Source organism: Bos grunniens, chromosome 23 (genome assembly GCF_055505025.1).
Source record: "Bos grunniens cultivar Pamir isolate PY7600 chromosome 23, Bosgru_T2T1.0, whole genome shotgun sequence".
NCBI lineage: Eukaryota > Metazoa > Chordata > Mammalia > Artiodactyla > Bovidae > Bos > Bos grunniens.
The window spans coordinates 10,284,277-10,301,468 of NC_141187.1; the positions used below are offsets into that span (position 1 = coordinate 10,284,277).

Here is a 17,192-nt window from a genome sequence, read left to right on the forward strand (position 1 = left end):
TTGGTTTTGTTTTGAAAACCCATACCAGTTCTGGAAAGGTTGGGTGTTTTTTCTGGAATGTCTGAAAAGCTTCAAAGTGGCAGAAATGGGGAAAGAGAAGGGACCATGTACAGCCATAATTTACTACCATGATTTCTAAAATCATTTAAATTCAAAAAAGAAAAATGCAATTAAAAGATGTCAGAAAATGATTTAATTGTACTTTCTAGATTAATTTTTTTAAGTTTGCTTTTTATATTTCTTTTGAGATGGAACCTGATTTTCTGTAGCTCGTGGTGAAGATGTGGCCGAGGGGCATGGGTGACTCTGTTTCACCCGTAAAAGCTGCTGGTGTGGTTTCCCTCTCTTTCTTTGAGTTTGCACCTGAATCTTTATTTAAAGCCTGAGTCTCTTCTCCCTAGCCATAGCTTCTCTCTCTGCTTGGACACTCTTGGCTCTTAGAACAGCTCAGAAGTAGGAAATGAAGTTGCAAGGCCAAGCAGGGCACTGGCCTTGAGTCTCCCTCCCTGAGGCTGGGATAGATAACGGGCTGGTGTAGTGATGAACATCCAGCCGCGGGCCTCTACTGCCTCTGGAGGCAGAGCTTGTGGGTTGGGTGATGATGTTAGCCTCTCTTCTCTGCACTCTCACCTGCTGTTTTTGACTCAAGTTTTTGTTCAGATGAGGTTTTTCATTTTGGCAACAATCTGGAGTCTGGTTGAGTCACTGCATTGTTCATATCAGCTCCCTTTCACTTGCTCTGAGTTCAGCAGCTGCTGGGAAGGGATGCGTGAGGTCCTTCTGTGTGTTTCCAAATGCAAGACAGATATTTCATGGTTTTCACTAAGAGACACTGATTTAGCAAATGAGCTCCCTATGGGCTGGACCTCAGCAGGCTCTATGGGAGATTGCCCTCAGCTCTTGGGCCCTAATGGTGGAGAAGCAGTTTGATCTGGGGTGGTGAAACATGGTAGCTTTTGTTCTTGCCCACTCTTTCAATTCTGTTTCTAATCTTCCAGAGGGGAGGGTACTCTGTCTTCTTTTTATTGGAAGTAGTGTGGCATAGTGGAAAACCCTCATTGATCAAGGTCTTTCAAGTCAGATCCAAGTTTGAATTCTGTGGTGCCACTTACTGGTGTTGACTTGAACAAGTTACTTTATTTCTCTGAGCTTTAGTTTCTTCTTCTGTAAAATGGGGTTTACCATCTAATTGGCTGTGTTATTGGAGTTCAAATAAGATCATGTACATGAAGTAAAAATATCTGATCAGTAGTAGTATTTGAGATTCTGATTTTAAGAGGTAGACATCATGTGGCATTTCTGAAAGGCCATTTTGGAATTTGTTCTTTGTTACTAGTTGGGGGGCACTTATTGCAACATTGCTCCATTGGTCCGGTCAAGGTTTTGTTTTGCGGGGAGGCACCTTGAAGTGATTGTTTCCCACTTGGTGGTTGGTTAGTTAGCTTATAAAGCTCTGATTAAAGGGTAAGACTTTGGTTCTTAAAAGCAGATTTTCCTATCCCTTGATTTTACACACGTAAAAGAAACTTAGTCTAAATGGAATAAGAACTTCTCTCTTTGGAAATAGTCTTCCCTCAGTATTCATGAGGATATTGGTTCTAGGACCCGTGAGGATACTGTACTCAAGTTCTTATAATAAAATGGTGTAGTGTTTGCATGTAACCTACTTCTGTCCTGTACACCGTAAATCCTCTCTAGATTACTTATAATACCTAACAGTACAACGTAATACAATAATAATGCTGTATAAATAGTTGCCGCATGGGGACTTTGCTAGCAATCCAGTGGCTAAGACTCTGCCTTTCCAATGCAAGGGGTGTGGGACAGTCCCTAGTTGGGGAGCAAGGATCCCATGTGCTGTGGGGTGTAGCTGAAAAAAGACTAGTTGCTATGTGGAAAATTAAAGTTTCGCTTTTTGGAACTTTCTGGACTCCCTCCCTGCCCTGAATATTTTTGACCCATGGTTGGTTGACTCCTCCGATGAAGAACTCGTGGATGGGAGGGCCAACTGTGTTACCCTTTGCCTCTGCCCCACCCACCAACCCCTCAAAGGCCAAACGATGTAAACTCCATTAAAGGATAAAGCTGTTTGGGTTGTGCTAGAATGCAGACTCTTCTCGGGCTGATAAGATTCTAACCTCCCTAGGTTTTATTCCTGACTCAGTGGGTTTTTATTGACCTGGTGTGTCTAAGAATTGTTTTTGCTAAAGTACATTTGTATGCTGAGTCCTGTCAGGCACCGGTAGACACAGGAAGTTGTAGATGCCCTTCCTGGGAGCAGAGGGAGTTTTCATGAGCTTTTATTTTCCTCTTCACTCTACAGAGCCTTTCCTGTTTTGGCAAGTCAACATAAACCAGTCCAAATGTATGTCATCCTTAGCGAAGGTGAAACTATTACAATTGTTTACTTACTCCCTTTTAAGACAATTTTGACTTAGTCTAAATAGCATAAGATGAGCAGTAGTCAAATTAATTTTATGGAAGATCTGTTTTTTTCCAGACACTTAAAAGTAATCCACAGTTTTAGAGCTGGAAGAGATCTGGACGTTCTCTAGACCAATTGTCTCCAGCAGTTCATCAGCTTGTCTGGGTGCATCAGAATCACCAGCAAGCTCTTATAACATTTTTTTATTTTGAAAAAATTTCTAGTGTACAAAAAGTCACAAGAATAATGCAGTGAGCTGCGTTACACTCTTCTGCTAGATTCACCAGTTGTTGACACTCTGTGGCATTGTGCGTGCTTACACCGTCTTTCATCTCGTGTGCACACTCTTGTGCTCTCATGTGTATGTGTGTGTACATATATATATATATATGTAATATATGTGATTGTTGTAGTTGATGATGAATTATTTGAGATTCCCTGGATTGGGAAGATCTCCTGGAGAAGGAAGTGGCAACCCGCTCCAGTATTCTTGCCTGGAAAATCCCATGGATGGAGGAGCCTGGTAGGCTACAATCTGTGGGGTCACAAAGAGTCGGACACGACTGAGCGACTTCACTTCCAGCTTCCATTTGAGATTAAGTCATAAATTTCATGACCCTTTAATCCCAAATTCTTCAGCATATATCTCCTCTAAGAATAAGGACAAGTGTTCTTGCCTGGAGAATCCCAGGGATGGGGGAGCCTGGTGGGCTGCCGTCTATGGGGTCGCACAGAGCCGGACATGACTGAAGTGATTTAGCAGCAGCAGCAGCAGCACTTGGTATAACCAGAATACAAATATCAAATTCAGAAAATTTAGCATTGATACAATACCATTATCTAATATGAAATCAATGCTTAGATTTCACCAAGTGTCTCAATAATGTCCTTTAGAGCGATTTCTTTTTCTGGTCCAAGATACAGTCCAGGATCATACATAATCTGGAACAGTTATCCTCAGCCTTTCTAGTCCTTCATGAGATTGACATTTTTGAAGAGCATAGGCCAGTAGTTTTGTAGACTGTCCCTCACTTGGCGTTTGGCTGTAGTTCCTTGTGCTTGGGTTCAGGGTGTACATTCTTGGCAGTAACACCACAAGACTGGTGTTCTGTCCTTCCTTTTCAGTGCATCACATCACAGGGTACATGATGGCAGTTTGTTTTGTTCTTGATCGTGATGAATGATTGCCTGGTTAATTTGGTGTCTGCTAGGTTGGTAACCTGTTTAATAATAGTTTTCCTGGGCTTCACCTTCAGGGTGCTACCTTGTCAGTCCTGGGATGGGGCTCAGTATTAGTTCCCTTTAAGCTTTCATGTAATTCTAAAACAAAGCTTATTTAAGAACCACTGATATAGGCTGACTTCCCACCAGAGCAGGATTTCTCTTTTCTCATCTAAAAAGTGGGCCTTATTTGTTTCTCTTCATAGTAAACAGAATCACTCTCGGCAGCCCCCTTTTGGATTCCATTGATTTGGGGTTTTTGTGCTTGTTGATGTATGTTTTCCTAAACCTTCCATCTGTTGGACAGAGTAGTGCCTTAAGAGCTTTGCAGAATAAGTCTGACTCCTCTTCCACATGGTCCACATGGTGGACTTTGTCCTCATACTTTCCCCCTGTCTTCTAAACCTCTGTAGACTCACTTCATCCTTTTGTTACAACGTGGCTATGTTTCCAGGGCCTGTACCATCGTGAGACCTGGGAGCTGTAGCCCCAGTGTCTCTAACTTAGATCTGTCATCAGTGGGCAAGAGTGCGGTTGGACTGTGATCCAAGCACTGAGAGGTGATGGTTTTGAATAGTTCCCAGAGAGAAAAGGCCATGGAAATGTTTCTAGATGGTTTTCTGCTGGTTGTATTGTGTGTGTGTGTGTGTGTGTGTGTGTATAAAACACATAAGTAATGGATTTATGCATTGAGTGGGGTCTCCAAGTGTAAAGGGTACTGGGATTTTTTAAAGTAATGACCTAGCAAAAAAAATGAAAGTGGACCTCAAGATAAACAGGAATGGAGAGTTTGTGCCAAGTCTTTGAGGAGAATTTGGGTATTTCATCTCAGTCCCCTTGCTTAGTCCAGATTTCCTGGGGTGCCCCCCCAAGGTGTGGCTTGAAAGGTGTGAAAAAGAAAGATTCCAGGTGGTTGGGAGTCTGTACCCTCCTTGGAGTCCCCCCCGCCCCTTTTTGTGGTCCATGAATCCAAAACTTAGTGACTTCTTGCCCTGAAAATTGTCAGGCTCCAAGGGGAAGTGGTATGGCCTGTGTTCAATAGTCAAGATATGTGGTCACCACAGACATAAACTCAAGAGTACTGTTGTTACCAGACCATTTCTGGTAAGACTGAAACATAAACAAGATGCTTCCTACACTCAAAATAAACTGCAGAGTGGTGGTTAGGCCATTTTTAACGTAGACAGGCAAGACAGTTTGCCTGGTGGGGATCGAGACTGTACCTTTAGTGAGACAGCTGTGTGGTAGCTGCTTTAGTTCTGCAGAAACCCAGAGAAGGCTTTTTTCCCCCTCTGCTAGGTAGTTCAGAGTTTTATGGTTCTTCAGGCCCTAATGACATGCTTTTTACATATTATTCTGGTTGTTGAGAGACAACTTGGATATAAAAGAGACAGCAGTGTCTATTTAGAGTAAATGAGTTTTTCTGGACTGGAGTTTTAATAAAAATAAGCTGAGTTTCTTGGCCCTTGCTGTCATGCTAATCTTGAGATATAAAATGCAGAGAGTCTTCTTAAACTTCCTGGGGTTGCAGCTCTGCCCCAGGATCCCTGTACAGGAAGCTCCTGTGAGTTTTCATTGCTGTAGTGGTCCTTGCTTCTTCTTAGCAAGTGAAGTGACAGCTCTAAGTTTTATTCATGCCATAGCCTAATAGGAAATAGGCGCCTGGGTGGCCTGAATGGTGTGTTTGACACAGGAGCCCCAAGGATTTACCTCTGGCCCAGCATTTCTCCTGCTCTCTAGACTTCCGGGTTGACATGGAATTGGCCCCTTGGACGCAATTGTATCACAGGAGACCATTGCTAACTGGCTATGTTCTGTGGCCAGGGAAGTCTTGTTTGTACCTTCTCAGCAGCCGCTCTCCTAGAGCTGTGTTGGAGCTCAGTGCTGCTCCCTGTGTTTATCTGTGTGCATTTATCTTTGCATGTGGCTCCTGCTACCACCCTTTCTGTCCTTGTTTCATTTTTAAAAAATTCTTTGCTGTCATTCTGGCCTTTGGGGGCCCTGCTCCTAGTAGCTCTGGATCTTTCTGATACACTTGGAGTAGCTGGAAAAAATGATGCAGTCAAATGCCAGATCAAAAACAGATGGATTTGCATGCATGTTTGGGTAACTCCTAGTTTATTACTTTGAATATATTAATAGATTTAAATCTTTTGTGGAAACATTTAATTTTTACCTTTTGACCACTGAAAGGTGCATAATATTGATCTGAAGGACACACACCCCTGGAAGCTTTGTTTCCCCCAAATGGCAGAAGTCTCCTGGATAAATTCAGGAATCTCAAAATCCTGTGAGAGAATTATCATTTTTGTTCATGCCTCTAAAAAAGGAGAGGTCATGGAAATTTCTCTCTGTCTACTCTAGTTATACATTGTTAATAGTAGTAAAAGAAAGAGCAATGATTAACATTTTGCTTCTGGTGATTGATAAAGCACAAACTTGTCCTGTTTTATCTCAGGTTCTGCCTTTAGTCTGAAACAAAATTGGCATGTGGCTGTGAATTTGAATTAATGGCAGTGTTCCAATCTTGAATATTTTGCACCTCTCACACAAAATATTCCAGTGTCTGATTGTGTCTTTCTTACCTAAGAAATCCTTCCCTGCACAGCTGCAGATCCTGCATGCAGTGGTTGGGGCAGAATTCTGGAGCAGGCTCAGGGCAGCCTTTGGGTCCTATATTTCTCTGAGACTGCGCTCAGGCACCTCCATCCCTTGGCAGTGGCTGTTGGCTGATATGTTGAAAGTGATTTGGGTGCTCTGCTCTGCTACTTTCATTGTTGGCCGATTGATTTGCATGTAAGAAGCTACGCAGATGACAAGCTCATTCCAAAAAGCTTGTGTGCGAGGCAATGGATGGTCAGTAGATCCAAAATCAGGACCACGGGTTGGCGCAATAGCAATTGTAAAACCAGTCGAAGTTTAAAATGAGTCAATGGCAGTGATATCACGGGCGTTCATCTGTGCCAGGGCTGCTCCCCACTGCGTGCCGTGTTCCCAAGGTGGCTCTCTGTGCCGTCTGGAGACATGTTCACATGGCATAGAGGAGACTGCCAAGGCTAAGGAGCCGACTGCTCCCCTCTGGCGGTAACTGAGGCTGATCAGAGCAGTTGGCCTTGCTGGCAGCAGAGTCTGTCTGGATTCTGACGTAGTTCTACTAGTCCCCGAGTATTGCTGCTGTTTTTCTCATTTAAATTTCAGTGGTTTTGCATGTGATTATCCCAGTGTGTGCCCGTCTGCCTGCTGGCCACCTTTCTGATGGTCATCTGCCTGTTAACTCTTTAGAACAATGACAACGAGACGGCCCTGCACTGCGCAGCGCAGTACGGCCACACCGAGGTGGTGAAGGTCCTCTTAGAGGAGCTGACTGACCCCACCATGCGCAACAACAAGTTCGAGACGCCTCTGGACCTGGCCGCACTCTACGGGAGGCTGGAGGTGGTGAAGATGCTCCTCAACGCCCACCCTAACCTCCTGAGCTGCAACACTAAGAAGCACACCCCTCTGCACCTGGCAGCGAGGAATGGCCACAAAGCCGTGGTACAGGTCCTCCTGGACGCCGGCATGGATAGCAGCTACCAGGTAGCACGGCGGGTGGCCCTCCCAGGCCCGGGGACCTAGTCCTGTTGGAGAAGGCACGAGCTCCGTGCTGCTGGGCTGTGTTCCTGTTTAGCACGGTTCACATCACCTTGTCAGATGCTTCCAGCTGCTGACTCATTGTAACACGAAACTTTAGAGACAAACTCCTCCAGTGAGTCTGTTATTTTTCGTTTCTTTTCAGGGGTAATGCTACTGCTGAGTCACTTCAGTCGTGTCCGACTCTGTGCGACCCCATAGACGGCAGCCCACCAGGCTCCCCCGTCCCTAATACATGGTGTTATACCCTGAAAAGATGTGCTTACAGACGCCCTCTTGAAATTAGAAAGCTTTCATTATCTTCCTCTACCTGTCCTCCCGCTGCCACCATTCGCACCTCCACAGTCCCATCATCTTGGTGTTGCCGGCAGGACACAGCCTCCCCTTTGCTGGTAGCTTTCTCCCTCAGGACGGCCATACCTTAGGCTTGGCAGCCACCAGAACACAATGGAAGTTACCGCGCTTCCACCCCCTTGTCCTTTTCTTCTCATCATTCGTTCCTCCCAGGAAGGTGGGGTTTTGGGGAGTGTCACTGGTGGGTGGCTCCGAGGGTGACTCTGCAGTTATTCGTGTGTGGCCTCCTGGTGGCGCATCAAACACCCTCTACCAAGTGTGGGCCACGATTGTGGTTTTGGAATCCAGACCCGAAAAGTGGGAAAGATAATGACAGAGAACTTCGTGTGGTTTATTTTATTTTCCGTCCCTTCTCGTCTGTGTCCCGTTTGTCATGTGAAGCCATGCCAAACCTGAGTCACTGTCTGATGACATCCTGCTCTGCGCTCTCGTTTGCTTTCCAGACGGAGAAGGGCAGTGCTTTGCATGAGGCTGCTTTGTTTGGCAAGACCGATGTGGTGCAAATCCTGCTGGCTGCAGGTGAGAGGTCGGCAGTGCTCTTGTCTGTACAGCATGCCGGGGTGGAGATCGCTCCCCTCTAGGATCTCGAGGGGGATTTTTGCCAGCTGCCTTTGAACTCAATGTGTATATCTCCACTAGTTGATTGCAAATGTATGAATTGTTTTTGAATAGCTGGATAAAATGGCTTTGGATGAAAATGTTGGTTGTGCCTCTTGGGAGCATTAGGTGTCCTGGAGTTTGACCCTCGCTTGAAAATCCTCACTCCCCGGGTCCACCTGGTGTGCCTTTCTAGGAATTGATGTCAACATAAAGGATAACCGAGGATTGACCGCACTGGACACCGTCCGGGAGCTGCCGTCTCAGAAGAGCCAGCAGATAGCAGCACTTATTGAAGGTATGGGTCCATCTTCGGCCAGAGGACCAGCTGGATGAACCAAGACATTGGTATTTGGTACAGCTTTATTTTTGTTTCTGTTTTTCGATGTAGATCACATGACTGGAAAAAGAAGTGCAAAAGAGGTAGACAAAACCCTTACACCCCAGCCACCTCTCATCTCCAACCTGGACTCTATATCCCAGAAGTCTCAAGGTGAGTCAGCCCTTCTTTGCCTATAGAGGGGTCTCAGCTTGAAAAAGGTTGAATATTGAATGTTCTGTAGCAGAATGGAAAAACTTTGATCTTTGATTTAAATTATAATTTGGAGGATTGGGAGTACTTAATAAGTTCATATTCAAATTCATTTTTTCCCAGCTACTGTATGAAGCTTTCTTGGACAAAGCTTAGGCCATAACTGTGGGATGTCTTCTTTCATACTTTATTCTCTGCTTTTAGAGTTGGCTCCGTGAGAGCTGTCCTGGGATGTGTGATGGATAGGATGATCTCAGGATGAACTCAAATCTCAGTGAAACCTTTTTTTTCCCCCAACATACACTGTAGTGCCTGGCCCACAGTAAATATATAATGAGTGTCATCTGGTTGGTAGCTATATATATGGCAGGTTTTAGTAATGTATCATTTGTCCAACAAATGCCGTCTGGGTGCTAGCGTGGGCAGTCCAGTGTCTCAGTCATTAGCTAGGATCCACCTCTTCAGGTTGATTGAGCAGCCCTTTTGGATCCTAGATCCGATGGATGAGAAAGACAGAACACGGGCTGACACCTCCCCCAGATGCGGATCACAGCCACATACTAAAAAAGGAAAGAGATTTTTCAGAGGACTGCAGAGATACAAGGGTCCAGGGCTCCCCAGCCTGTCTTTACTGTGGAGTCCCTGTTCCCCTCCCCAGTCACATTTCTTTTCTTGACCTCATAATCTGCTGGTAATGGGATTAGTAGTTCACTAAGCTCTTAGCTTTCAAGGATTTTACAGTTACAGTTTTGACTCTGCAAGTGACCCAGAGATCCCCAGTCTATAACCAGATCCCTGGTTACTTTGCAGACAGAGTCACACATTTGGATCCCAGGCACCCTGAGGTTTGTAGTTACCTAGCAAGTGAGTCTCAACAGCCACACAGCATCCCCATCTCAGAGAGACTTCACCATCCTCTGTTTTGCTTGAGCACATGTTCTTGTTACTGAAGTTTTTTCAGTTGTCTTTTGCTATATTTTCTGGTTTACGTTCATGCTGTCATGATATTGAGGTATTTTGGAATTTGTAACAGTCTTAGGAGATGTCCTTCATTGATGTCAAATGTTCCATCTTGAACTAGAGAAAATTTTGTTCAGTTCTCAGAGTATATAGTGCAGATGAAACTCTGTATTTAGTCTTGTCCATGGAGAGAGCCGTGATTTATTTTCCTGCTCTGGGTTAACACTGGTCAAGTTCAGGTGACCGGAGGGACTTTGGCTTGTTGCCGTGGTGGGAAGTCCGAGACTGTGTCCTCCTCTCACCGATTCTTGCCTTCCCACCCCTCTTTAGGTGACCTGGAGAAAGCAGTGACTGAACTGATCATCGATTTTAACACCAGCACAGAAGAGGAGGGTCCCTATGAGGCGCTGTACAATGCTGTCTCCTGCCAGTCCCTGGACAGCACGGCCAGTGGACGCTCGTCCGACCGGGACTCTGTGAGCAGGGAGGCTGAGGCGGCCGGAGGGAAAGCTGCTGGAGGGAGGCCTGTATGTGGCCGGGGTTCCGCTGTCACCTCTGCTCTGCTGGGGAACGGGGGAGGGGAAGCGTGGCCCCCTGTGCCAGCTGCGTCTCGGAGGCCTAGGCTGCCTCCACCTGCTCTCCTGGGGGCTCCCCCTCTGCCTTTCTCCCTCTTGCTTAGTGTGGTCTAACTATGCAGGTCATGTTGAGGTATAATTTTAGTTTCTCAGTTTCAGTATAACCCGTTGGCATCTTTCTGTTACTCGGTTGTCCTTAGAGCAAATTGAAGCATTTTATTTGGGTTAGGCTCAGCACTGCTTCTGTGTTTGGTGTCTTTGCTATGTATTGTTGGTTTCTTTCCAGAGAGCAGGTCCATTGATGGAAGAGCTCACCAAGTAACTTCCTGTCTGCCCTGAGTACGTGTTGATCTTCCATCTGCCCTTGAAAAGTTACCCCCTGGATTTGGACAGAGTCTGTATTCAGCAGGGTTGTAGCAAGGCTTAAGCAGATGCGGATATGTTAGCATATACCTTCCCGTTTTTCCCATAGTCATAACCCTTCAGGCTTTGAAATGGTGGAAGGAGGACAACTCTGAATTTTTCCCTCAAAAGGTCAACCTTCCCATCTGACTGGTTCTTTCTATAGTACTTGCTTCTTCTAGCCTTGAACACTGTTCTCCAGACTCCTTACCCCCACTGTCTCCTCTGGGGCTTTGCTGTGAGCCTAGCCCCGAGTCAGTGGTCCCATGGCCCTTCCTCCCTGCTCTGGCAGCGCCGCAGTTTGAGGCTTTGAGCACTGTGCTCCTCATAAACAGGTGCTGCTCTAATGGGATTCCAGTGATAGTCCCACCTCGGGGCATATTTTCAGGTGTATATTACATCTTCCTGTTGGAGAGACTGGCCCTTCCCTTTGGTGGGAATCTGGCTTATGACCATTTTAATGATCCTTTGGCTGCCTGGTGATCCTTGGACTTTTCATTGGTGCTCTGGGCATGGCCAGATGGTTTTGGTGTTCTCTTTTGTTAGACTTCTGGCCCTGCCCTGTCCCAGCATTTCCGTATGGATTTTGGAAAGGCCTGCTGACCTTGTGGCAGCACCCCTAGAGTGGGTGTTATCAGGGAGTGTGATGAACTCCTTGTCGGTGGTGAAAGCAAGCTTGTGTGCCAGGCACCACTCACAGAGCGCTTCTGCAGACAGAGCTAGTTTGTTTTTGTCTGTTTTCTCACTTCTTTCACTGTTAGGTACAAATAGGCCAATCCAACCTGTGGAGGAAGACACTGCCGTCTGTGGCGCTTACCAGTGATGCCCATTAGAGGGAGCTGGAGGCTTTGCAAGAAGAACACAGGGTTGCTGAAGTCAGCTTTGAATGACCAAGTTCCTGTGGGCCTAGCCACTGACTTACATGGGCTCTTTGTTCATCCCACTCTAGGAATCTAGCCTCCTGTGGTCCTGCTAAGTAGAAACTGATGCATCTTGGGATGCCTCTTTGCCAGTTTTTACTTGAGGATGTTGTGGCTGTGCTGCCTTCCTGGCCCTTGATAATTACCTGTGGCCAAGGGACTGTTCCCTATCTTGTAAACACAGCGAATAGTTATGTACGAGTCAGCTTTGTAGCCCTTGGCCAAAGTTTTCATGGTAGGAAAGAGAGACTCATGCTTTTCTTTCCTTCCAGGGTCCCTGGTGATCACCACTTCCATAGAAACCTTTCATACTGTTCTTTCTAGGCGTCTCTCGCCTTGAAAGGGCATCTAGGCTGAGTCATTTTTATTATGCTTCATTCTGGTTTTCCTCAGTTATTGTGTCCTTTGGTTGGATAACTAGTGAGATTATGGGCCTGCTCCATTTGCCGTTCGCCTCCTTACAAGGTGTCACTGGGACCAGGTTTGTCCCTGTGCTTCTGGAGCAAGGAGGGTGGGGAAAGTGGACTTTGTGGGAAATTCGACCTAAATAGCTTTACTTGGCTTGACCTCATTGGAGTTGTTGCACCCATCTGGTGGCAGGGACTATGGGAATGACCAGATTATCAAGATATAATACCAGCCAGTAAAGTGTGTTTAACAGAGGGATCACGGATGCCGAGTGCTAACGCACGCGGCGGCTCCTAAAATGGGAGAAGTGTCTTTCCTTACAGGTTTCTTGGAGGCTGTCACTTAATTCAACATTCACCTCCACCCAGATATTTAGAAATACTCTTGTTCTAGCAACACAGTGAGCTAACCTACAAGCCAAGGAAGGGGCCTGCAGGCCAGCTCCCTTCCCTGTAGGAACATGAGCTCTCAGGCATGAATAGGACTTTGGGATATGAAGACGCTGAGAGTCCAGCAGGGACAATGGCAGAACTCTCTTCGACTTTGTTTCGCCAAAGATCATTCTGTGTGTTCCTGAAACTGTCTACTGTGATCTTGATAATCCCTTCTTCAGTGAGTTTCTTGCTTAAGGGTAGAAACTGGTGAACTGAGGCCCACAAACAGCTGCCTGTTTTTGTGAATAAAGTTGTATTTGGAACATAACCACACCCACTCATTTACATATCCTCTATGGCTGCTTAGATGTCCCCCTGGCAGAGCTGACCGAAAAGCCTAAAATATTTACTGTGTAGCCCTTTAAGAAAAAGCTGGCCAACCCCTGTGAGGGCAGATAACTGACAACTCTTCCTTTTTTGAAATGGGCTGAGATGAAATAGGATTTTCATATGCTAATGATACATAATAGTACTCACTGAAGAAAGTGACCAAGGATAAGAGACCAGTTCTGAGCTCTGCTAATAAATAAGAATAGCATTAAGTTTGGTGGCTCAGATGGTGAAGAATCTGCCTATAATGCAGGAGACCTGGGTTTGAACCTGGAGTAGGAAGATCCCCTGGAGAAAGGAATGGCGACCCTCTCCAGTGTTCTTGCCTGGAGAATTCCATGGACAGAGGAGCCTGGCGGGCTGCCGTCCACGTGGCTGCAGAAAGTCAGACACAACCGAACGACTGGCACTTTCACTTTGAGCAGGAATTGATGTTTTGTCCTAGATTCCTCTCATTATTTCCTTAATAACTCTGGTTTGTTAGAGCTCTTACAAGTTGGTTTTTTTGATTTACTGTTTCCTCTTCTCCGGTAGATTGGAAGTTGAGCCACCGGTTTTCCTACACTGGAGTTTGTGTATTGCTATCATGAAGGACATTTTCTGATGAGGCAGTTGTGTTTTTAGTGCTGATATTTCTCAGTGTGGCCAAGGATATGACAGACATGTTTGTAATCTCTGCTATAAAGATCAAAAAACAAAGCAACGGTATTTGAATTGTGTGTGTGTATAGAGTTTTCCATCTATTCAGATACTAAACCTTGAGTTTAGTCTGTCAGGGGAATTCTGTACATTATTCTTTTTTATTCCCAAAGGCAAAGATAAGAGTAAACCAAAAAAGTTAGGTTCTCGAAAGAAGAGATAGTAAAATACTTATTTTTCTTTTCTACAGAGGGAACGTCCTCCGCCTCCAGCAAAACCACCACCTGACGAAGAGGAAGAAGACCACATAGATAAGAAGTATTTTCCCTTGACAGCTTCTGAGGTAGAGAGTTGAGGATTTATTCCCATCACTGAAATATAATTTTTTGCTAAGTGCATCTGGTGTGTGCTTAAAGAAGACTTTGCTATCTCATTTTCTTTTCACCTCTTTGGATTAGTAAATTTCTGTTGTGTGTATCAGTAATCCAGAACAAGACCTTTCAAACTCACCCAAAAGTACTAAGCAAGGAATTTTACCAGGGCTGTCTAGCAGGCAGGCCAATTATTGATCTACCCTGCCACATGGAAAGCCAAACATCCACATTTTTTCCTGGCTCCATTAGGCTAAAGGGTCTCTCTTTTGGCTTTTGTAACTGTGTTGTCTTTTCATACAAAGTGTAGCATACCCCCCCACCCCCACCCCCGCCCAATCACTGTTCTCTACACTGGATCAGATTAGCAACCTTTAAAAAAAAAAAATGATTTATTTGTGACTGCACTGGGTCTTCATTGCTGTGCACAGGCCTGCTGCAGCTGCAGCAAGCAGGGACTGCTCTGTAGTTGCAGTGGGCATGCTTCTCTTTGTAGTGATTCTCTTGTTTCAGAGCATGGACTCTAGGCGCCTGGGCTTCAGTAGTAGTGGCTCATGGCTCTAGAGCGCAGGCTTAGTTCCCCTGTGGCGTGTGGGATCGTCCCAGACCAGGGATTGAACCCATGTCCCATGCTTTGGCAGGCGGATTCTTTACCACTGAGCCACCAAGGAAGGCCCAGATTAGCAAGCTTTGCTTCTGAGTCAAAGGTCTTGTTTCCATTTTTTGCATTTTCCCTTTTCATTTCCCATGAAGAATCTTGCACCAGGGCAAACATGGAAAATGTCATGAAAATTCAACTAGAGGAGAAATAGGAGTCAGGGAAGAGGTAGGGGACATCAAAGGAGGCTATTTGAAAAGAATAGTTCACTTTTTAAACCAAGAAATGTTGTCATGGGCAAATAGTTCAATCTTCTAACTTAGGTATATGAAGAAAATCATATTTTCCTTAATCTTGCATCTTCCTAATGCTCCTTTAACACTTCCCACCATTCAGAGAATACATTTATTGTTTATTCAAAATATTTTATAATTTCAATAGTCTTTTGTAGCTCATTCAGTGCCCTATTATTCTTTAACTTAAAAATCAGCTAACACACATTAATCAATTAAATCTCATTACTTAGTCGCCAGAAGTCACAGTTAACTTTTTTTTTTTTTACTGCTGTGGACCATCCAGTGAGACAGGTTCTTTTATTTAATATAAACAGCTGCAGCCATAAGGATGACTTCAGTTTAACAATGTGTATAAATACAAGGAAATCCTTTTAAGAATGTAAAAGTCAGTGTTGAAGGTAGGGGCTGATTTTCATGCTAGGTACAAATTCTGTCCTTATTTTTTTCTATCCCTTAATTACAAAATACTTATTATTATGTCTTGATTAAGGTGTCTCTAGAATTACAGGCTCTAGGATAATAATACATTGCCAGCAGATACACGTGCATGTAGTAAATCCCTACATGTTTTTATGTAGAGGTTCACTCTATTACTCCCTTTTTACAAGGAGAAGCCTAGCAATAACAGAGCATCTTCAGTCAGGGCTGGGTCTCTGTAAATGCCTCATGCCGCCTCTTTAACAAGGACTTGGAGTAAAATTGCTGAAGTCCAGGGGTAAGGGGAAGACTCATAAAGAAATACTGGATGACCAGCACTTTCTCTTCTCCCAGAACTCTCTAGGGCATACAGTTTGGCAGTAATACTGTATCAAGAAGTAGTAGGAGGAGAAATCTCCCTACAACTTTTCTGGATTGGAGACTGTCTGAGATACATATTCCAATAGCCTGGAATTCTGGATCAGTTGGACCACCATAGTCAACATTTGGAAGACCCTGAGAACCCTGGCTTTGCTTCCGAAGCAATGATTATACGTACATGAATACAGAGATGATGTGGTCTGGGTCATTATCCTTTTAATGATCCAGACAGATTCTGTTCACTGTAGTTTGACTGGATAGATCTTCTCCAAAAGTGGACTTAAAAAAAAAGAATTTGGACTCTAGCCTTCACCATTTTCATTTCTTATACACTCAAAGCTTTAATACACCAAACCTCATATCGTAGGAGGCACACACTCTGCCCTCTTGTTTGTTTCCCATTCCTGAGGCGTCAGATCATCCACAGAAGCCTTTAAGAGAAACTGAGTGTGCCCGGGTCCAGGAAAGCTAATCAGCGCAACGGCCAGATCATGAAACTGCCTTTAAAAAAATCAAACATACACACACATATATTCAGCTATTCAGATGTTTTCACCACACCAAATGGGCTGCCAACTGCATCGGACTTACGAGTGTTTTCTCTCTGCTTAGATGTGCTGAATGTTCATGGGAAGCTGCAGCTGTTGTGATATCTCTTCCCAGAAAGCTGTCCACAGCCGGGTGGGCCATCCCATGGTCACAGTTAGGTGGCAACTGGTAGTTGCTTTTCTCTGCAGCTAAAATGTCACTCTCCATAGAGCAGAGAATACATTTTTGTTTCTTGTGGGGTTTTTTTGGTTGTTTTTGATTTATTGCAAGCCCTGGAAGAAAGGGGAAAAAAATATTAAAGAGTAATTTAGTAAAAAGCAGAATCCTTTCTGTTGAAAATCAGTTACTGCCTTATTCTCTGTGACACAAGCCTTCTTGAGTGGGAACTGGAAAGACTTGCAGAAAAGCAGTTTATTGCTTTTTCATGAGATTTTAATCCATAGCTGGCCTAGGCCAGGACCAAGAGGAAAAGATCACCCTACAATTGTGTGGGTCTGAGCAGGGGACCCTCATTAGACATCTGAGGTGGGGAAAGGGTTCCGAGTTGAGTGGAGAAACCATACTTCCCAGAAAAAAATAGAGGCCAACTCAGTCTAGAATCTGGAGGAGAGGTGAATTTTTTGGCCCTGGTTCTGCTGGAAGCTTTCTGTGTAACCTTGAGCAAGTCCTGGGACCTCTCTGGGAACTGGGTTTTGTCATTCACTGAAGGAATGAGCTGGAACCAGGTGCTCCCGAGCTGTGGCCGTAATGGTTCGGGCCCCTCCAGCTCTGTCATTGCTGGTTCTCTGCTTCCGGTTGTCTTGCACAGGAGCCAGGCAGGGAGTGAATGCAGGTCCAGTGGCCTGATTTTCCAGATGGAAGTCATCAGCCCTGTCCTGCTTGGGAAGAAAGGATATTATAGGCTGGGCACCCAGGCTGTCAAGTACCTCGCAGAGAAGACTGCCTGGGGCTATGTGAGAGCTTTGACTGCATGCAGAACACTCACAGAATCAGATTTCCAGGGCTCTGCCTAAGTGATGGCCCTGGGTGTGTAAAGTTGCAGAACACACATTCCTGTCTGTGAAGCCTGTGGTGTTAAGTTGATGCTGTCTGAACTGCTTCATGGCCCCTCTTTGTTCCCTTAATTGTGTTCCTATGATGAGGCGAAAGG

At 45.0% G+C, this 17,192-nt stretch overlaps 1 protein-coding gene across 20 annotated transcripts in view; it reads left to right on the top strand.

The window, feature by feature from the left end:
- ANKS1A (ankyrin repeat and sterile alpha motif domain containing 1A) overlaps positions 1-17,192 on the top strand; it is a 169,081-nt gene that overhangs the window by 75,128 nt on the left and 76,761 nt on the right. For 13 of the 20 annotated variants that reach the window (XM_086371250.1, XM_086371256.1, XM_086371248.1 and 10 more), the window contains 6 exons: positions 6,929-7,225; positions 8,077-8,152; positions 8,427-8,528; positions 8,622-8,723; positions 10,053-10,249; positions 13,681-13,773. In XM_086371250.1, the coding sequence (XP_086227376.1) occupies positions 6,929-7,225; positions 8,077-8,152; positions 8,427-8,528; positions 8,622-8,723; positions 10,053-10,249; positions 13,681-13,773 (867 nt within the window). The remainder of the gene's footprint in view (positions 1-6,928; positions 7,226-8,076; positions 8,153-8,426; positions 8,529-8,621; positions 8,724-10,052; positions 10,250-13,680; positions 13,774-17,192) is intronic. The other 7 variants (XM_086371253.1, XM_086371257.1, XM_086371249.1 and 4 more) reach the window with 2 other exon arrangements.